General features: G+C 51.2%; 1 protein-coding gene across 1 annotated transcript in view; it reads right to left on the bottom strand.

Annotated features, from left to right (window-relative positions):
• The window catches only part of LOC110487766 (cytoplasmic FMR1-interacting protein 2), a 64,210-nt gene that overhangs the window by 2,779 nt on the left and 39,355 nt on the right, over nucleotides 1–22,076 (bottom strand). Inside the window, exons 13-29 of the mRNA XM_036943248.2 lie at nucleotides 21,232–21,371; nucleotides 20,737–20,884; nucleotides 20,396–20,549; nucleotides 17,435–17,591; nucleotides 17,161–17,257; nucleotides 16,975–17,051; nucleotides 16,774–16,882; nucleotides 15,077–15,196; nucleotides 14,490–14,689; nucleotides 14,215–14,302; nucleotides 13,966–14,109; nucleotides 13,732–13,822; nucleotides 12,878–13,008; nucleotides 1,190–1,262; nucleotides 955–1,049; nucleotides 428–666; nucleotides 66–213 (exon numbers count right to left, since the gene is read on the bottom strand). Of these exons, the coding sequence (XP_036799143.1) occupies nucleotides 66–213; nucleotides 428–666; nucleotides 955–1,049; nucleotides 1,190–1,262; nucleotides 12,878–13,008; nucleotides 13,732–13,822; nucleotides 13,966–14,109; nucleotides 14,215–14,302; nucleotides 14,490–14,689; nucleotides 15,077–15,196; nucleotides 16,774–16,882; nucleotides 16,975–17,051; nucleotides 17,161–17,257; nucleotides 17,435–17,591; nucleotides 20,396–20,549; nucleotides 20,737–20,884; nucleotides 21,232–21,371 (2,211 nt within the window). The remainder of the gene's footprint in view (nucleotides 1–65; nucleotides 214–427; nucleotides 667–954; nucleotides 1,050–1,189; nucleotides 1,263–12,877; nucleotides 13,009–13,731; nucleotides 13,823–13,965; nucleotides 14,110–14,214; nucleotides 14,303–14,489; nucleotides 14,690–15,076; nucleotides 15,197–16,773; nucleotides 16,883–16,974; nucleotides 17,052–17,160; nucleotides 17,258–17,434; nucleotides 17,592–20,395; nucleotides 20,550–20,736; nucleotides 20,885–21,231; nucleotides 21,372–22,076) is intronic.

Here is a 22,076-nt window from a genome sequence, read left to right as displayed (position 1 = left end):
TATTTCTGTGCTAGCATGCTGGTTAAAAGTGTGTAGATGCGTGCGTAGCGTCAGTGTGTACCCACCACGTTCTTGATGATCTCATCCTTGCCGTCCTGCCTCTGCACCTTGAGCAGGTGGTAGCAGAAGTCAAACAGGTCGAAGCGGCGCTGCTGACCCAACAGCACGATGATGGAGCAGCCTGCCCAGTTCAGCCCATCACCAAAACACTGCCTGCAGAGGACACGCACAGGGACGGCTTGCTGTTACTAACTTAGTAAGTACTTTGCATTTGTAGGAAACACTTTACAAATCAAGCTTGATTGATGGGTTTATCTACTACTGTAAATCTGCAGTAAAGTCTTTGGTGCCCTGAGAGGACTACAGTAACTACATTGTTATGGTGTGTGAGTGTGCGTACACTGCCATGCCCCCTACAGTAACTCACTCTGCGGTGAACTCGTGAGTGCCGACGGGGATGCAGTAAACAAACTGCATGGCGCTCCAAAGGCGGTGAAACTCCATACACTCGTCCACGTGCATCACGCCATTGGTGGGGGGCGGGCCTCGCCACACAGCGTCCTGCAGGAAACTACGGATCCTCGTAAGGATCACCTCGAACATGGACAGGCCACAGCAAAGACGCTCCTTGGTCAACAGATCCCCCTCACGGGCTATAGCTATTTGCTGAGGAAAGGAAACATTAGGACAGGAAGGGAGGAGGAAAGGATACATTAGGAGAGGAAGGAAGAAGGAAAGGATACATTAGGAGAGGAAGGAAGGAAGGAGAACAGGGAGTAAGGAGGAGCAGATCAAATAGGGAAAGTAATTGCCTTGGAACTTTGGTGCCAATATGGCTGCCCTTTCAAATTCTACATTTCAAACCAAGATTGCTGAAACTGTCTAATGGCTGTGGGTCAGGACAGAGAGCTAGGTGATGAGGTATGATGGTGATGACAAGAAGGTAGAGCTCACCTGAGGGGTCCCCAGCCTCTCAATGAGGGGCACCAGATGGAGTGGAGCATACTTAGCCTCCAGCCTCTTCATCCTGACTTCCAGACGCTCCCCCTCTACACACACACACACACACACACACACGTTACTACACCAATCACATCAGACAGATATGCATAACAATATTGAAGTCCTTATCCCACCCATCCACCTTGTTCTCGATCTGGATCCACACGCCTGGACCTATATCACATACCTTTGATGTAGACCCTGGGGAGGATGTTCTGGAAGGGGGCTGCATGAAGCAGGTCACACACCTCCTCCTGGGACTGTGGTTAACACACACACAGACAGAGGCAGAGAGAGGTGACATTGAACACCAGCCAACATCTCTCCTGGACACATGTACACTACATGGGGTAGTTAGTTGTGATGGGAGGGAGGTGTTATACTCATTAGTAAGGAGTGGAGTCAGAGGTACATAAGCTGTGAGAACGTGTGTTTAAGTGAGAAAGTAGTAGGCTAGTACAGTTATGATGAGATAACCCTAGGCATGTGTATGGCTCGTGCACTAAGTACAGTACATTACACTGTCATTGGTCTGGTCACCCCCCCCCCCCCCAGTCGCACTACAGGCTACTCTCACACAGGTCTGGCTAACCAATAGGAATGACTGGAATATGGAATCAGCAAACGACAAGAGATCCAGATCAGGAAAGCTCCACTAAAACACTATGGAAGACAGGATGATCTGCATGCTGTGATCCACCAGTACAAACACCCACCCACCAAATCCAACCCACACACCCCCTGAGGCAGTCAGAGGGAGAAACAGACAGACAGACCAGAGGGTATAAGGGTGTAAAGAGTGACAGACGTGGAGAGAGAAGTCAGTGTTGACAGAGAGTATGGAGGTAGAAGTGAAGTTGAGCACATAAACTCAGCAAAAAAAGAAACATCCCCTTTTCAAGACCATGTCTTTCAAAGATAATTCGTAAAAATCCAAATAACTTCACAGATCTTCATTGTAAAGAGTTTAAACACTATTTCCCATGCTTGTTCAATGAACCATAAACAATTAATGAACATGCACCTGTGGAACGGTCGTCAAGACACTAACAGCTTACAGACGGTTGGCAATTAAGGTCACATTTGTGAAAACATAGGACACTAAAGAGGTCTTTCTATTGACTCTGGAAAACGGCAAAAGAAAGATGCCTAGGGTCCCTGCTCATCTGCATGAACGTGCCTTAGGCATGCTGCAAGGAGGCATGAGGACTGCAGATGTGGCCAGGGCAATAAATTGCAATATCCGTACTGTGAGACGTCTAAGACAGCGCTACATGGAGACAGGACAGACAGCTGATCATACTCGCAGTGGCAGACCACGTGTAACAACACCTGCACAGGATCGGTACATGACACCTGCGGGACAGGTACAGGATACAACAACAACTGTCCGAGTTACACCAGGAACACACAATCCCTCCATCAGTGCTCAGACTGTCTGCAAAAGCCTGAGAGAGGCTGGACTGAGGGCTTGTAGGCCTGTTGTAAGGCAGGTCCTCACCAGACATCACCGGCAAAAACGTCGCCTATGGGCACAAACCCACCGACCAGACAGGACTGACAAAAAGTGCTCTTCTCTGACGAGTCGCAGTTCTGTCTCACCACCCCTGGTGGTCGGATTCGCATTTATCGTCGAAGGAATGAGCGTTACACCGAGGCCTGTACTCTGGAGCGGGATCGATTTGGAGGTGGAGGGTCCATCATGGTCTGGGGCAGTGTGTAACAACATCATCGGACTGAGCTTGTTGTCATTGCAGGCAATATCAATGCTGTGCGTTACAGGGAAGGCATCCTCCTGCCTCATGTGGTACTCTTCCTGCAGGCTCATCCTGATATGACCCTCCAGCATGACAATGCCACCAGCCATACTGCTCGTTCTGTGTGTGATTTCCTGCAAAAAAGGAATGTCAGTGTTCTGCCATGGCCAGCGAAGAGCCAGGATCTCAAGCACGTCTGGGACCTGTTGGATCGGAGGGCGAGGGCTAAGGCTATTCCCCCCAGAAAGGTCTGGGAACTTGCAGGTCCCTTGGTGGAAGAGTGTGGTAACATCTCACAGCAAGAACTGGCAAATCTGGTGCAGTCCATGAGGAGGAGATGCACTGCAGTACTTAATGCAGCTGGTGGCCACACCAGATACTGACTGTTACTTTTGACTTTGACCCCTCCTTTGTTCAGGGACACATTCCATTTATGTTAGTCAGATGTCTGTGGAACTTGTTCCGTTTATGTCTCAGTTGTTGAATCTTGTTAAATTCATACAAATATTTACACATGTTAAGTTTGCTGAAAATAAACACAGTTGACAGTCAGAGGACGTTTATTTTTTTGCTGAGTTTACTTTACAGACAGCCACCCAGAAACACACAGGTCACCTCTATCATGGGAGCCAAGGACATGGAGAGATACTTTAAGATAATCACTTTTTATTATCAATTTATTTCCAATAATGATAGAATAATGATTGCAATCTTGGATTGTTCTTTATTTCTTACAATAATTTCCAAATCTCAATCTTTGGCATTCATTGTCCTCCGGAGGTAAAACTTTGTGTGTCAAAGTAAGATGGTGAATGTAAAAACAGAGAAACACGGCAGCCCAAACCAACAGAGAGAGAGATGGAGATCAGTCAGGGTGTGTGGCAGCCCAAACCAACAGAGAGAGAGATGGAGATCAGTCAGGGTGTGTGGCACCCAAACCAACAGAGAGAGAGATGGAGATCAGTCAGGGTGTGTGGCAGCCCAAACCAACAGAGAGAGAGATGGAGATCAGTCAGGGTGTGTGGCAGCCCAAACCAACAGAGAGAGAGAGATGGAGATCAGTCAGGGTGTGTGGCAGCCCAAACCAACAGAGAGAGAGATGGAGATCAGTCAGGGTGTGTGGCAGCCCAAACCAACAGAGAGAGAGATGGAGATCAGTCAGGGTGTGTGGCAGCCCAAACCAACATAGAGAGAGATGGAGATCAGTCAGGGTGTGTGGCAGCCCAAACCAACAGAGAGAGAGATGGAGATCAGTCAGGGTGTGTGGCAGCCCAAACCAACAGAGAGAGAGATGGAGATCAGTCAGGGTGTGTGGCAGCCCAAACCAACAGAGAGAGAGATGGAGATCAGTCAGGGTGTGTGGCAGCCCAAACCAACAGAGAGAGAGATGGAGATCAGTCAGGGTGTGTGGCAGCCCAAGCCAACAGAGAGAGAGAGATGGAGATCAGTCAGGGTGTGTGACAGCCCAAGCCAACAGAGAGAGAGAGATGGAGATCAGTCAGGGTGTGTGACAGCCCAAGCCAACAGAGAGAGAGAGATGGAGATCAGTCAGGGTGTGTGGCAGCCCAAACCAACAGAGAGAGAGATGGAGATCAGTCAGGGTGTGTGACAGCCCAAGCCAACAGAGAGAGAGAGATGGGAGATCAGTCAGGGTGTGTGTTTTTTTATACCAAAGACAAGACCTAGATTCTTACCACCTGTAGTAGTTTGCCAGCGTGTAATAAAGAATAGAGTTGCAATTCAGATACAGCCAATATCAACATTTCTGGAGGGTGAAACTTTATTGAGACGAAGATAGAAACAGATATATTCAACCAGACAGAAGGAGGAGAAATAGCCTGACATGTATCAGTCTCTCTCTCATATACTCAGAGAGAGAGAGAGAGAGAGAGAGAGAGAGAGAGAGAGAGAGAGAGATAAGAGAAAGCAGGAATGGGAGGACGAGAGGAGAGGGGTGATGACGATGGAGAGGAGGGAGAGGAGAGGGGTGATGACGATGGAGAGGAGAGAGGTGATGACGATGGAGAGGAGAGAGGTGATGACGATGGAGAGGAGAGGGGTGATGACGATGGAGAGGAGAGGGGTGATGACGATGGCGAGGAGGGAGGGGTGATGACGATGGAGAGGAGGGAGGGGTGATGACGATGGAGAGGAGGGAGGGGTGATGACGATGGAGAGGAGGGAAAAGTGATGACGATGGAGAGGAGGGAAAAGTGATGACGATGGAGAGGAGGGAGAGGTGATGACGATGGAGAGGAGAGAGGTGATGACGATGGAGAGGAGAGGGGTGATGACAATGGAGAGTCGAGGGGTGATGACAATGGAGAGGAGAGGGGTGATGGAGAGGAGAGAGGTGATGACGATGGAGAGGAGAGAGGTGATGACGATGGAGAGGAGGGAGAGGAGAGGGGTGATGACGATGGAGAGGAGAGGGGTGATGACGATGCAGAGGAGGGAGAGGTGATGACGATGGAGAGGAGGAGAGGTGATGACGATGGAGAGGAGGGAGAGGTGATGACGATGGAGAGGAGGGAGAGGTGATGACGATGGAGAGGAGGGAGAGGTGATGACGATGGAGAGGAGGGAGAGGTGATGACGATGGAGAGGAGGGAGAGGTGATGACGATGGAGAGGAGGGAGAGGTGATGACGATGGAGAGGAGGGAGAGGTGATGACGATGGAGAGGAGGGAGAGGTGATGACGATGGAGAGGAGGGAGAGGTGATGACGATGGAGAGGAGGGAGAGGTGATGACGATGGAGAGGAGAGAGGTGATGACGATGGAGAGGAGGGAGAGGTGATGACGATGGAGAGGAGAGAGGTGATGACGATGGAGAGGAGAGAGGTGATGACGATGGAGAGGAGGGAGGTGATGACGATGGAGAGGAGAGAGGTGATGACGATGGAGAGGAGAGAGGTGATGACGATGGAGAGGAGAGAGGTGATGACGATGGAGAGGAGAGAGGTGATGACGATGGAGAGGAGAGAGGTGATGACGATGGAGAGGAGAGAGGTGATGACGATGGAGAGGAGAGAGGTGATGACGATGGAGAGGAGAGAGGTGATGACGATGGAGAGGAGGAGGTGATGACGATGGAGAAGGAGGGAGGTGATGACGATGGAGAGGAGGGAGGTGATGACGATGGAGAGGAGAGAGGTGATGACGATGGAGAGGAGGGAGAGGAGAGGGGTGATGACGATGAGAGAGAGAGAGGTGATGACGATGGAGAGGAGAGAGGTGATGACGATGGAGAGGAGGGAGGTGATGACGATGGAGAGGAGGGAGGTGATGACGATGGAGAGGAGGGAGTGGTGATGACGATGGAGAGGAGGGAGGTGATGACGTGGAGAGGAGAGAGTGATGACGATGGAGAGGAGAGAGGTGATGACGATGGAGAGGAGGGAGGTGATGACGATGGAGAGGAGGGAGGTGATGACGATGGAGGAGGAGAGAGGTGATGACGATGGAGAGGAGAGAGGTGATGACGATGGAGAGGAGAGAGGTGATGACGATGGAGAGGAGAGAGGTGATGACGATGGAGAGGAGAGAGGTGATGACGATGGAGAGGAGGGAGGTGATGACGATGGAGAGGAGGGAGGTGATGACGATGGAGAGGAGAAGAGGTGATGACGATGGAGAGGAGGGAGAGGAGAGGGGTGATGACGATGGAGAGGAGAGAGGTGATGAGAGTATGAGAGGGGAGAGGTGATGAGAGTATGAGAGGAAGAGGTGATGAGAGTATGAGAGGGGAGAGGTGATGAGAGTATGAGAGGGGAGAGGGAGAGGGGAGAGGTAATGAGAGTATGAGAGGGGAAGGTGATGAGAGTATGAGAGGGGAAAGGTGATGAGAGCATGATAGGGGGAGGTGGGAGAGGGGAGAGGTGATGAGAGTATGAGAGGGAGAGGTGATGAGAGTATGAGAGGGGAGAGGTGATGAGAGTATGAGAGGGGAGAGGTGAGAGTATGCGAGGGGAGAGGAGGGAGAGGGGAGAGGTGATGAGAGTATGAGAGGGGAGAGGAGGGAGAGGGGAGAGGTGATGAGAGTATGAGAGGGGAGAGGTGATGAGAGTATGAGAGGGGAGAGGAGGGAGAGGGGAGAGGTGATGAGAGGAGGGAGAGGGGAGAGGTGATGAGAGTATGAGAGGGGAGAGGTGATGAGAGTATGAGAGGGGAGAGGTGATGGAGTATGAGAGGGGAGAGGAGATGAGAGTATGAGAGGGGAGAGGAGATGAGAGTATGAGAGGGGAGAGGTGATGAGAGTATGAGAGGGGAGAGGTGATGAGAGTATGAGAGGGGAGAGGTGATGAGAGTATGAGAGGGGAGAGGTGATGAGAGTATGAGAGGGGAGAGGTGATGAGAGTATGAGAGGGGAGAGGTGATGAGAGTATGAGAGGGGAGAGTATGAGAGGGGAGAGTATGAGAGGGGAGAGGTGATGAGAGTATGAGAGGGGAGAGGAGGGAGAGGGGAGAGGTGATGAGAAGTATGAGAGGGGAGAGGTGATGAGAGTTGAGAGGGGAGAGGTGATGAGAGTATGAGAGGGGAGAGGTGATGAGAGTATGAGAGGGGAGAGGTGATGAGAGTATGAGAGGGGAGAGGTGATGAGAGTATGAGAGGGGAGAGGTGATGAGAGTATGAGAGGGGTGAGGAGGGAGAGGGGAGAGGTGAGGAGGGAGAGGGGAGAGGTGATGAGAGAGGAGGGAAACGTTATGAGAGTATGAGAGGGGAAAGGTGATGAGAGTATGAGAGGGGTGTAGGAGGAGAGTGGAGAGGTGATGAGAGTATGAGAGGGGGAAAGGTGATGAGAGGTATGAGAGGGAGAGGTGATGAGAGTATGAGAGGGGAGAGGTGATGAGAGTATGAGAGGGGAGAGGTGATGAGAGTATGAGAGGGGAGAGGTGATGACGATGGAGAGGAGGGAGGTGATGACGATGGAGAGGAGGGAGGTGATGACGATGGAGAGGAGAGAGGTGATGACGATGGAGAGGAGAGAGGTGATGACGATGGAGAGGAGGGAGGTGATGACGATGGAGAGGAGGGAGGTGATGACGATGGAGAGGAGAGAGGTGATGACGATGGGAGGAGAGAGGTGATGACGATGGAGAGGAGAGAGGTGATGACGATGGAGAGGAGAGAGGTGGATGACGATGGAGAGGAGAGGAGGTGATGACGATGGAGAGGAGGGAGGTGATGACGATGGAGATGGAGGAGGTGATGACGATGGAGAGGAGAGAGGTGATGACGATGGAGAGGAGAGAGAGGAGAGGGTGATGACGATGGAGAGGAGAGAGGTGATGACGATGGAGAGGAGAGAGGTGATGACGATGGAGAGGAGAGAGGTGATGACGATGGAGAGGAGGGAGGTGATGACGATGGAGAGGAGGGAGGTGATGACGATGGAGAGGAGGGAGGTGATGACGATGGAGAGGAGAGAGGTGATGACGATGGGAGGAGAGAGGTGATGACGATGGAGAGGAGGGAGGTGATGACGATGGAGAGGAGGGAGGTGATGACGATGGAGAGGAGAGAGGTGATGACGATGGAGAGGAGAGAGGTGATGACGATGGAGAGGAGAGAGGTGATGACGATGGAGAGGAGAGAGGTGATGACGATGGAGAGGAGAGAGGTGATGACGATGGAGAGGAGGGAGGTGATGACGATGGAGAGGAGGGAGGTGATGGACGATGGAGAGGAAGAGAGGTGATGACGATGGAGAGGAGGGAGAGGAGAGGGGTGATGACGATGGAGAGGAGAGAGGTGATGAGAGTATGAGAGGGGAGAGGTGATGAGAGTATGAGAGGAAAGAGGTGATGAGAGTATGAGAGGGGAGAGGTGATGAGAGTATGAGAGGGAGAGGGAGAGGGGAGAGGTAATGAGAGTATGAGAGGGGAAAGGTGATGAGAGTATGAGAGGGGAGAGGTGATGAGAGTATGATAGGGGAGAGGTGATGATGAGAGTATGAGAGGGGAGAGGTGATGAGAGTATGAGAGGGGAGAGGTGATGAGAGTATGAGAGGGGAGAGGTGATGAGAGTATGAGAGGGGAGAGTATGAGAGGGGAGAGTATGAGAGGGGAGAGGTGATGAGAGTATGAGAGGGGAGAGGTGATGAGAGTTATGAGAGGGGAGAGGTGATGAGAGTATGAGAGGGGAGAGGTGTGAGAGTATGAGAGGGGAGAGGTGATGAGAGTTATGAGAGGGGAGAGGTGATGAGAGTATGAGAGGGGAGAGGTGATGAGAGTATGAGAGGGAGAGGTGATGAGAGTATGAGAGGGGTGAGGAGGGAGAGGGGAGAGGTGAGGAGGGGAGGGAGAGGTGATGAGAGGGGAAACGTTATGAGAGTATGAGAGGGGAAAGGTGATGAGAGTATGAGAGGGGTGAGGAGGGAGAGTGGAGAGTGATGAGAGTATGAGAGGGGAAAGGTGATGAGAGTATGAGAGGGGAGAGAGGTGATGAGAGTATGAGAGGGGAGAGGTGATGAGAGTATGAGAGGGGAGAGGTGATGAGAGTATGAGAGGGGAGAGGTGATGAGAGTATGAGAGCGGAGGGGAGAGGAGGGGAGAGAGTGGAGAGGTGATGAGAGTATGAGAGGGGAGAGGAGGGAGAGGGGAGAGGAGGGAGAGTGGAGAGGTGATGAGAGTATGAGAGGGGAGAGGAGGGAGAGGGGAGAGGAGGGAGAGTGGAGAGGAGGGAGAGTATGAGAGGGGAGAGGTGATGAGAGTATGAGAGGGGAGAGGTGATGAGAGTATGAGAGGGGAGAGGAGGGAGAGGGGAGAGGGGGAGAGTGGAGAGGAGGGAGAGTGGAGAGGTGATGAGAGTATGAGAGGGGAGAGGAGGGAGAGGGGAGAGGTGATGAGAGTATGAGAGGGGAGAGGATGATGAGAGTATGTGAGGGAGAGGAGGGAGGGGAGAGGAGGGAGAGTGGAGAGGTGATGAGAGTATGAGAGGGGAGAGGAGGGAGAGGGGAGAGGTGATGAGAGTATGAGAGGGGAGAGGAGGGAGAGGTGATGAGAGTATGAGAGGGGAGAGGAGGGAGAGGGGAGAGGAGGGAGAGTGGAGAGGTGATGAGAGTATGAGAGGGGAGAGGAGGGAGAGGGGAGAGGAGGGAGAGTGGAGAGGAGGGAGAGTATGAGAGGGGAGAGGTGATGAGAGTATGAGAGGGGAGAGGTGATGAGAGTATGAGAGGGGAGAGGAGGGAGAGTGGAGAGGTGATGAGAGTATGAGAGGGGAGAGGAGGGAGAGGGGAGAGGTGATGAGAGTATGAGAGGGGAGAGGTGATGATGAGAGTATGAGAGGGAGAGGAGGGGGAGTGGAGAGGTGATGAGAGTATGAGAGGGGAGAGGTGATGAGAGTATGAGAGGGGAGAGGAGGGAGAGGGGAGAGGAGGGGAGTGGAGAGGTGATGAGAGCATGAGAGGGGAGAGGTGATGAGAGTATGAGAGGGGAGAGGAGGGAGAGTCGAGAGGTGATGAGAGTATGAGAGGGGAGAGGAGGGAGAGGGGAGAGGTGATGAGAGTATGAGAGGGGAGAGGTGATGAGAGTATGAGAGGGGAGAGGTGATGAGAGTATGAGAGGGGAGAGGTGATGAGAGTATGAGAGGGGAGAGGTGATGAGAGTATGAGAGGGGAGAGGTGATGAGAGTATGAGAGGGGAGAGGTGATGAGAGTATGAGAGGGGAGAGGTGATGAGAGTATGAGAGGGGAGAGTAGGGAGAGGGGAGAGGTGATGAGAGTATGAGAGGGGAGAGGTGATGAGAGTATGAGAGGGGAGAGGTGATGAGAGTATGAGAGGGGATGAGAGTATGAGAGGGGAGAGGAGGGAGAGTGGAGAGGTGATGAGAGTATGAGAGGGGAAAGGTGATGAGAGTATGAGAGGGGAGAGGAGGGAGAGGGGAGAGGTGATGAGAGTATGAGAGGGGAGAGGTGATGAGAGTATGAGAGGGGAGAGGAGGGAGAGGGGGAGAGGAGGGAGAGGGGAGAGGTGATGAGAGTATGAGAGGGGAGAGGAGGGAGAGTCGAGAGGTGATGAGAGTATGAGAGGGGAGAGGAGGGAGAGGGGAGAGGTGATGAGAGTATGAGAGGGGAGAGGTGATGAGAGTATGAGAGGGGAGAGGTGATGAGAGTATGAGAGGGGAGAGGTGATGAGAGTATGAGAGGGGAGAGGTGATGAGAGTATGAGAGGGGAGAGGTGATGAGAGTATGAGAGGGGAGAGGTGATGAGAGTATGAGAGGGGAGAGGTGATGAGAGTATGAGAGGGGAGAGGTGATGAGAGTATGAGAGGGGAGAGGTGATGAGAGTATGAGAGGGGAGAGTAGGGAGAGGGGAGAGGTGATGAGAGTATGAGAGGGGAGAGGTGATGAGAGTATGAGAGGGGAGAGGTGATGAGAGTATGAGAGGGGATGAGAGTATGAGAGGGGAGAGGAGGGAGAGTGGAGAGGTGATGAGAGTATGAGAGGGGAAAGGTGATGAGAGTATGAGAGGGGAGAGGAGGGAGAGGGGAGAGGTGATGAGAGTATGAGAGGGGAGAGGTGATGAGAGTATGAGAGGGGAGAGGAGGGAGAGGGGAGAGGAGGGAGAGGGGAGAGGAGGGAGAGGGGAGAGGTGATGAGAGTATGAGAGGGGAGAGGTGATGAGAGTATGAGAGGGGAGAGGTGATGAGAGTATGAGAGGGGAGAGGAGGGAGAGGGGAGAGGAGGGAGAGGGGAGAGGTGATGAGAGTATGAGAGGGGAGAGGAGGGGAGAGGGGATGAGAGTATGAGAGGGGAGAGGAGGGAGAGAGGGAGAGGGAGGGAGAGGGGAGAGGAGGGAGAGGGGAGAGGTGATGAGAGAATGAGAGGGGAGAGGAGGGAGAGGGGAGAGGTGATGAGAGTATGAGAGGGGAGAGGTGATGAGAGTATGAGAGGGGAGAGGTGATGAGAGTATGAGAGGGGAGAGGAGGGAGAGGGGAGAGGAGGGAGAGGGGAGAGGTGATGAGAGAATGAGAGGGGAGAGGAGGGAGAGGGGAGAGGTGATGAGAGTATGAGAGGGGAGAGGTGATGAGAGTATGAGAGGGGAGAGGTGATGAGAGTATGAGAGGGGAAAGGTGATGAGAGTATGAGAGGGGAGAGGAGGGAGAGGGGAGAGGTGATGAGAGTATGAGAGGGGAGAGGAGGGAGAGGGGAGAGGAGGGAGAGGGGAGAGGTGATGAGAGAATGAGAGGGGAGAGGAGGGAGAGGGGAGAGGTGATGAGAGTATGAGAGGGGAGAGGTGATGAGAGTATGAGAGGGGAGAGGTGATGAGAGTATGAGAGGGGAAAGGTGATGAGAGTATGAGAGGGGAGAGGAGGGAGAGGGGAGAGGTGATGAGAGTATGAGAGGGGAGAGGAGGGAGAGGGGAGAGGAGGGAGAGGGGAGAGGAGGGAGAGGGGGAGAGGAGGGAGAGGGGAGAGGTGATGAGAGAATGAGAGGGGAGAGGAGGGAGAGGGGAGAGGTGATGAGAGTATGAGAGGGGAGAGGTGATGAGAGTATGAGAGGGGAGAGGTGATGAGAGTATGAGAGGGGAAAGGTGATGAGAGTATGAGAGGGGAGAGGAGGGAGAGGGGAGAGGTGATGAGAGTATGAGAGGGGAGAGGTGATGAGAGTATGAGAGGGGAGAGGTGATGAGAGTATGAGAGGGGAGAGAGGAGAGGAGGGAGAGGGGAGGTGATGAGAGAATGAGAGGGGAGAGGAGGGAGAGGGGAGAGGTGAGAGAGTATGAGAGGGGAGAGGTGATGAGAGTATGAAGGGGAGAGGTTATGAGAGTATGAGAGGGGAGAGGTGATGAGAGTATGAGAGGGGAGAGGAGGGAGAGATGGAGAGGTGATGAGAGTATGAGAGGGAAGAGGAGGGAGAGGGGAGAGGTGATGAGAGTATGAGAGGGGAGAGGTGATGAGAGTATGAGAGGGGAGAGGTGATGAGAGTATGAGAGGGGAGAGTATGAGAGGGGAGAGGAGGGAGAGTGGAGAGGTGATGAGAGAATGAGAGGGGAAGGGTAAAGAGAAACAAAGGTATACAGGTGAAGCAGAAAAGGGTGGGAAAAGGAGGGAAGGACAGAACAGAGGAGAGGAAAGGAAAGAAGTGAAAGAGGAGAAGAGGAGGAGGGACTCACCAGAGCTTGTTCGATGAGCAGACAGAAGAGGATGGCGTTCCCCACCTCTCTGAGACTCTGGAAGACGTCAGTCTTCAGCTCTGCGTACTCTATAATGTCCTTCAGCTGGTGGTGGAAGAACTCAAGGATACCTGGCAGGGAAGGACAATCAATCAATGTATTTTAGAAAGCCCTTTTTACATCAGCACTGTTACAGATACCCAGCCTAAAACCTCAAAGAGCAAGCAATGCAGATGTAGAAGCACAGGGGCTAAGAAACCTAGAGAGGAACCAGGCTCTGAGGTGTGGCCAGTCCTCTTCTGGCTGTGCTGGGTGGAGATTATACAAGTGCATGTGGCCAATAAGGCCTGAACACAGTTAAAAGTTACATCTTCAAAGTGAAAAGAGTTAAATGTTAAAACAACAGATCTGATCACATGGAGTTATACTACGAAAGGGACTGTCCTTGACTGATAGGCACACATCAGTATCATTATGGAACATCCAGGTATGGTAGGATTATGAACTGCATCCTGTTGACTATGACGATGTATATTCCGTCACTGTGCTCTCTATGACCGAGATCAGGCATACAGGAAGTCCATTAAATGTTCAGTACAGCCTGTTACGGTACAGAACACCCCTAATCTACCTAGCCTATAATCCCTGGTCATAGAGAGACATGGTAAACCTGCATATCTCATTTGATCTGTCAGACGACTGTAATATGATTGGGCAACAACAGGAAGTTTTATTGTCTGGGACCAACTGGGTTTCAAACCTGGATTGTCTGTATGAGTCATGGCTGTGTTAGCCCTCTGAGATAAAGCCTAGACATTCACTGAACTACATCTGACTACAGTACATCAACCGACCTGGGGATCCGTACTCGTGGCGCGGCAGGCGACAGATCTTGGGCATCACTTCGATCAGAGTCTTCACATACTGCAGGATAGTGCCCTGCAACTAGAGAGGAAAGAGAAGAGGAAGATGAAGAGGGAGAAGGAGGGTAAAAAGATGAGATTAGTTGGATATAGTGTTTTTAACAGAGCGCTGGTATGTAGGAGTACATTCAGACAATAGTAAAAGACACAAATAGCCCATAATACCAGGCTCTTGACTATCTTGAGCAGTTCCTCCATCACCACGGCGATGCCCTGGTAACCAAGGAGACGGCAGATGGTTTTGAAGTGGGGCGGGCCTACGAAGTTCCTGTAGGAGCTATAGATGTGGGAGTAGGCAATGTTCAGAGGCTGGGGGAGGGTGAAAAAAACATCAGAAGCATGCTCTCAAAATAGTTACAAATGTTTCTCATTTCTAGAGTTGTACTCAAATAGGAGACCGTATACAGTACATACCTTAGACCCATACAGGTAGTACGGCTGCACGTTGGCCGGCTTGTCTCGCTGAGGCTCCTGGGTAAAGGGGATGGCAGTCCGCACGAAGCTGAGGACACAAAGAATGAACGAGCTAGAGGTAAGGGGTCATGAGCAGGAGTCCACTTAGGTAATGACTAAATGGAATATAGATAACCAACTGCTGAACCTGAGCGATGTATTGGTAGACCTGCAAAGAACTGTAAGCTAGGGAACATGTCCGAGACTATCAATAATGACCCCCCCCCCCCACTGACCGGTTGGTGGAGCCGTTGTAGCAGTAGTTGGGGAGGAAGTCAAAGTTGAGTTCCCAGAAGACATGGAGCGTGATGCGTCCGTAGGGGGCAGACACGTTGTGGTTGGCCTCACGGAACATGGCGTCGAAGCTGTCCAGGGTCATGTGCTTCGAAAGCAGACGATGAGTCAGTCTGTTGATGTCCATCAGCCACTCCAACTCCTGATGGGTGGAGTGGTGTGTGAGAGAGAAAGGTGGGGTAGTGAGTGAGAGAGAGGGAAAAAGAGAGAGAGGGGTGGGGTAGTGAGTGATTGAGTCATGGGAGAGAAAAATCAACATCATAAACAACATCAACTGCTGATGGGTGGAATGGTGAGACAGATAATTAAAGCTGGTAATATAATGTGGCCAGTAGGTCATGGGCCCCAGAGGACAGGAAAGGGCCTATGAGAATGAGCCTAGTGTGTGATATGTTACCAAGGACTGACAGTATGCTATCTGAGAGAGTACATATGACCCAGGACTGGGAGTGTGAAGGAGGGTTGTGTGTGTGTGTGTGTGTGAAGGTTGAGACCACAGTATACAGTATGCCCCTCTCCTGGTTCTCACCACAATGGAGGTGAGGTCTTCACTCTCAAAGCGACTGATGGCCTGGTCCAGAGACTTGTACATGGCTGCTGAGATCCTCTGGGTGATCAGACGGTTCAGATCGATGGAGCGACCTAGGAGCTGGAGAGAGAGAGAGGACAGGATGAGAGAGAGGGAGGGAGGGAGGGAAGAGAGTGAGAGAGGTGGAAGAGGATGAGAGAGATAGAGTGAGGAAAGGAGTGCGGTAGAGAGAGAGGAGAGGGGGAAGAGAGTAGGAAATTAGAGAGAGGAGAGGAGAGAGAGGTGTTGTGTGATTTAATGTTAAAAACTGACCATGTGGTCAGTCTCACAAAGATCTCTGAAAGTGTACCGCAATGACAGGTATGACAGGGCGGCGTATGACAGGGCGGCGTATGACAGGGCGGTGTATGACAGGGCGGTGTATGACAGGGCGGCGTATGACAGGGCGGCGTATGACAGGGCGGCGTATGACAGGGCGGCGTATGACAGGGCGGCGTATGACAGGGCGGCGTATGACAGGGCGGCCATTGACAGGGCGGCCATTGACAGGGCGGCGTATGACAGGGCGGCGTATGACAGGGCGGCGTATGACAGGGCGGCGTATGACAGGGCGGCGTATGACAGGGCGGCGTATGACAGGGCGGCGTATGACAGGGCGGCGTATGACAGGGCGGCGTATGACAGGGCGGCCATTGACAGGGCGGCCATTGACAGGGCGGCGTATGACAGGGCGGCGTATGACAGGGCGGCGTATGACAGGGCGGCGTATGACAGGGCGGCGTATGACAGGGCGGTGTATGACAGGGCGGTGTATGACAGGGCGGTGTATGACAGGGCGGTGTATGACAGGGCGGCGTACGACAGGGCGGCGTACGACAGGGCGGCGTACGACAGGGCGGCGTACGACAGGGCGGCGTACGACAGGGCGGCGTACGACAGGGCGGCGTACGACAGGGCGGCGTACGACAGGGCGGCGTACGACAGGGCGGCGTACGACAGGGCGGCGTACGACAGGGCGGCCATTGACAGGGCGGCCATTGACAGGGCGGCCATTGACAGGGCGGCGTATGACAGGGCGGCGTATGACAGGGCGGCGTATGACAGGGCGGCGTACGACAGGGCGGCGTACGACAGGGCGGCGTACGACAGGGCGGCGTACGACAGGGCGGCGTACGACAGGGCGGCGTACGACAGGGCGGCGTACGACAGGGCGGCGTACGACAGGGCGGCGTACGACAGGGCGGTGTACGACAGGGCGGCGTACGACAGGGCGGCGTATGACAGGGCGGCGTATGACAGGGCGGCGTATGACAGGGCGGCGTATGACAGGGCGGCGTATGACAGGACTAGGGTGACCAAGTTTAAATACCCAAATTCGGGACAGCGGGATGATTTTTCGGGACATTCGCAGGACAGTGTAGCCAACACATTAATAATCCCCCCTCCCACCACACACAAAATAAATCTCCCTCCCGCTGCACCAAACTAGCTAGCAAGCTAATTGAAGCGCAACTAATAAGCATAGAGAGCCTCAAGTTTTACGAAATGACCTTTTATCTGTCGGTTTAAATCGGCTATTTCCTTCCTTTGTAGCTCTCCATTAGACACATGCTTTTTGTAAGTAACAAAGGGCCAAAAGGCAGGACTGTGGTCACCCTTGCCAGGGTGTATTCCAGGGCGATGTAAGACAGACCTACCTGTACGTGTCTCTGTTTGAGCAGCGTCTCATAACGGTTGGAGGGGGGGTAGGGGATGATCACACCATAGTTTTTACACTCTGCCCTGAAACGCTTGTCCAGGAGGACACTGTGGAGCAAAACACACAACAACATCCTTCACTGCTTGATTTAACCCCCCCACCCCATATCAACATGATTCAGTTTCCAGCCGTCGCTTACCTTCCAGACATGGCTTTGTAGTAGGCAAATATCTGGTCAGCCAGCTTGTAGACAAACTGATCGAAGCACAGGTTCACCTGTAGGAAAAACAGCATCCGTAACTCACTACTCTTGTGGGGATTGCCGATGAATTACTTGTCATTATTTGATTTCTGAGGCGGCCATCTTTGTTTTGTGCTAGTTTACCTCAGCCTCGATCTCATCGTAGAGGAACTGTTTCTTGAACTTGGTCAGAGCGTAGTAGCCACTGTCATTGTAGAGGTCCAGAGGGTACAACACATACCTGGGAGAAACAGTCAGGATGGCATCAGCAGGCACAAACACACACAGACTCAGTATGGACACAATGACAACAGAGAGACAAACACACACCATCTTTCTGTCACTTTCCATCACTTCCTCTTTCTCACCTGCACACACACACACACACACACACAGAGTGGTCTAAACAGGGTCTTACTCCATCATGGATGGCTCCTTGGTCTCCAGAATGTGATCTGTGAGAATCCAGGGCATGGACATCTCGATGGGGAACTGGATCCTGCGACCCATGGTCAACTCCAGGAAGAACTCTCTGAACCACAGCTGAGACAGGTCACAGCAGTGCTGCAGCGCCTCTGCAGGATGGGAAGGGAATAACATGACATTATTAGAGGAAGCACTTTCTGAACCACATTTGAGACAGGAAACAACAGTGCTGCAGTGTCCCTTTTCACTCGGGGTCCCCCTTCCAGCATTGTGGAAAATCCCCCCCAATTAGATTTCAGCGTGGGCATCGACCTTATGTAGTAACAGCAGTGCTGCACCACCTCTACAAGAGGGGAGGTGAATAACATGATATTATTACAGGAGGTGGGGTGAATAACATGATATTATTACAGGAGGGGGGGAGAATAACATGATATTATTACAGGAGGTGGGGTGAATAACATGATATTATTACAGGAGGGGGGAGAATAACATGATATTATTACAGGAGGGGGGGAGAATAACATGATATTATTACAGGAGGAGATGAATAACATGATATTATTACAGGACAGAAGGAGAATAACATGATATTATTACAGGAGGTGAATAACATGATATTATTACAGGAGGAGGTGAATAACATGATATTATTACAAGACAGAAGGAGAATAACATGATATTATTACAGGAGGTGAATAACATGATATTATTACAGGAGGAGGTGAATAACATGATATTATTACAGGACAGAAGGAGAATAACATTATATTATTACAGGAGGAGATGAATAACATGATATTATTACAGGAGGTGAATAACATGATATTATTACAGGAGGAGGTGAATAACATGATATTATTACAGGACAGAAGGAGAATAACATGATATTATTACAGGAGGGGAGTGAATAACATGCTATTATTACAGGACAGAAGGAGAATAACATTATATTATTACAGGAGGGGAGTGAATAACATGATATTATTACAGGATGAAGTGAATAACATGATTATTACAGGAGGGGAGGTGAATAACATGATATTATTACAGGATGAAGTGAATAACATGATATTATTACAGGACAGAAGGAGAATAACATGATATTATTACAGGAGGGGCGTGAATAACATGATATTATTACAGGAGGGGAGGTGAATAACATGATATTATTACAGGAGGGATGGTAAATAACATTATATTATTACAGGAGGAGGTGAATAACATTATTTTATTACAGGACAGAAGGAGAATAACATGATATTATTACAGGAGGAGGTGAATAACATGATATTATTACAGGAGGAGGTGAATAACATGATATTATTACAGGACAGAAGGAGAATAACGTGATATTATTACAGGAGGAGGTGAATAACATGATATTATTACAGGAGGAGGTGAATAACATGATATTATTACAGGAGGAGGTGAATAACATGATATTATTACAGGAGGAGATGAATAACATGATATTATTACAGGACAGAAGGAGAATAACATGATATTATTACAGGAGGGGGTGAATAAAATGATATTATTACAGGAGGAGGTGAATAACATGATATTATTACAGAAGGAGATGAATAACATGATATTATTACAGGAGGAGGTGAATAACATGATATTATTACAGGACAGAAGGTGAATAACATGATATTATTACAGGAGGGAAAGGAAAGAAAAAAGTACAAGGTGGGGATTGATGACGATCTTGAGGGTGGTAGTGTAAGAAAGTGTCACATCCTGATCTGTTTCACCTGTCCTTGTGATTGTCTCCAACCCCTCCAGGTGTTGCCCATCTTCCCCATTCTCCGCTGTGCATGTATACCGGTGTTCTGTTTGCCTGTTGCCAGTTTGTCTCGTCAAGCCTACCAGCGTGTTTTTCCTACTCCTGTTTTCTTGAACACATGTTTTCTAGTTATCCCGGTTTTGATCATTTGTTCTGTACCCTTTGACACTGCCCTGGATTACTGACCTCTGCTTGCCTTGACCCTGACCCTGACGTTCTGTACCCTTTGACACTGCCCTGGATTACTGACCTCTGCTTGCCTTGACCCTGACCCTGACGTTCTGTACCCTTTGACACTGCCCTGGATTACTGACCTCTGCTTGCCTTGACCCTGACGTTCTGTACCCTTTGACACTGCCCTGGATTACTGATCTCTGCTTGCCTTGACCCTGACGTTCTGTACCCTTTGACACTGCCCTGGATTACTGACCTCTGCTTGCATTGACCCTGACGTTCTGTACCCTTTGACACTGCCCTGGATTACTGACCTCTGCTTGCCTTGACCCTGACCCTGACGTTCTGTACCCTTTGACACTGCCCTGGATTACTGACCTCTGCTTGCCTTGACCCTGACCCTGACGTTCTGTACCCTTTGACACTGCCCTGGATTACTGACCTCTGCTTGCCTTGACCCTGACCCTGACGTTCTGTAACCTTTGACACTGCCCTGGATTACTGACCTCTGCATGCCTTGACCCTGACCCTGACGTTCTGTACCCTTTGACACTGCCCTGGATTACTGACCTCTGCTTGCCTTGACCCTGACCCTGACGTTCTGTACCCTTTGACACTGCCCTGGATTACTGACCTCTGCTTGCCTTGACCCTGACGTTCTGTACCCTTTGACACTGCCCTGGATTACTGACCTCTGCTTGCCTTGACCCTGACCCTGACGTTCTGTAACCTTTGACACTGCCCTGGATTACTTACTTACCTCTGCCTGCCCTGACCCTGAGCCTGTCGTTCTGTACACTTTGACACGGCCCTGGACCTCTGCCTGCCCTGACCTATAGTTTGCCTGCCCCGTTTTATAATAAACGTCTGTTATTCTAACTGTCTGCATATGGGTCTTATCCTGAGCCCTGATAGGAAAGCATGTGTGTGTGTGTGTGTGTGTGTGTGTGTGTGTGTGTGTGTGTGTGTGTGTGTGTGTGTACATACCGCTGAAGTTGAGCAGGTGAGTGAAGAAGAAGGAGTGTTTGTGGAAGTCTTCTATAGCCAGTACTATGGGTCCATCCAGACTGCTGCGTAGAGTCTTCTTAGAACCACTCTTATCAGCTATCAACGACTCCAGCATGGTACGAACCATGTACAGCTAGCGAGACAGGGAGAGAGTGAGAAAAAACGAAATAATACTATTCTTACCATTTCCCTTCAAAGTCCCTGTACTTGATCCTGCCCCTACAACCTGCCTTTATCCCTGACCAACATCTGTCTCTTCCATCCCCTGTTCCTAATTCCCCTAGCCCTCTGTTATCCTTCTCTCTCTCCCCCTGGTGTACCTGTGTGCTCGAGGGTCCCACAGCTCTGCGGGGCACCTTGATGTCGAACCCTCCCTTGGGGTCCTTCTCCCCCCTGAGACAGGGGTCATTGGGAGGCTCCCGAGCCCCCTCCCAGTCACAGATGGTCTTACGGATTGCCTGCAGGACACTAGAGAGAGACCAAGGGTTATCAGAGAATCAGCATTATAGGAAATGACCATCTGACGTAACCCAAATGGAACACTATTCCCTATGTAGTGCCCATGGGGTTAGGGTGCCATTTAGGACAGACTAGCTAACTATAGAAGGTCCATGGTTATTCTGTCTCTAGCAAACAGTGAGAATTGTGCCATATGCACACATGAGCCTTTGAGGGGACTTGAACCTTTTTTTCAAGGTGTTTTTTTTATTTATCAAGACCACCTAGAAAACAAGATGTTACAGAACATCTTAGGAGGTTATCTTGCCTGAAATGTGTTACTAGTTGAACAAGAATGAGTGCAGCCAGTATGGTACCTGATGAGAACGTTCTTCTTCTTGCGTACGGCCTGACGTAGAGGCTCCCTGAGGGTCATCTGGGCAAAGTCCTGCAGGGCTGCATAGATGGTGTTCCTTATGGCCTGGTTGAATACGCTCTCCATACGACCCATCAACACCTACAACACAGATACCCTCATTATCACCACATCCATAATAATATACAAAAAAAATACAAATATCACCAGCACCACCATCTCCATCACTATCACCACCACCACCCCCCCTCCACCACCACAACCACCCCCTCTTCCATAATACCCCCAAAAATACCAAATAGCACCATCACCATCACAACCACCACCATCTCCATCACTATCACCACCACCACCCCCCCTCCACCACCACAACCACCCCCTCTTCCATAATACCCCCAAAAATACCAAATAGCACCATCACCATCACAACCACCACCATCTCCATCACTATCACCACCACCCCATCCACCACCACAACCACCCCCTCTTCCATAATACCCCCAAAAATACCAAATAGCACCATCACAACCACCACCATCACCATCACCACCCCTCCATCACCACCTCCATCACCATCACCACCTCCATCACCATCACCACCTCCATCACCACCCCCCCCCCTCCATCACCACCTCCATCACCATCACCACCTCCATCACCATCACCACCTCCATCACCATCACCATCACCACCTCCATCACTCCCTCCACCACCATCACTCCCTCCACCACCATCACTCCCTCCACCACCCCCTCCACCACCACAACCACCACCACAACCACCCCATCCACCACCACAACCACCCCCTCTTCCATAATACCCCCAAAAATACCAAATAGCACCATC

Source organism: Oncorhynchus mykiss, chromosome 14 (assembly GCF_057628025.1).
Source record: "Oncorhynchus mykiss isolate SJ-2025 chromosome 14, ASM5762802v1, whole genome shotgun sequence".
Lineage (NCBI taxonomy): Eukaryota > Metazoa > Chordata > Actinopteri > Salmoniformes > Salmonidae > Oncorhynchus > Oncorhynchus mykiss.
Note: the sequence above shows the minus strand (reverse complement) of the source record. Positions and strands in the feature narration are given on the sequence as shown.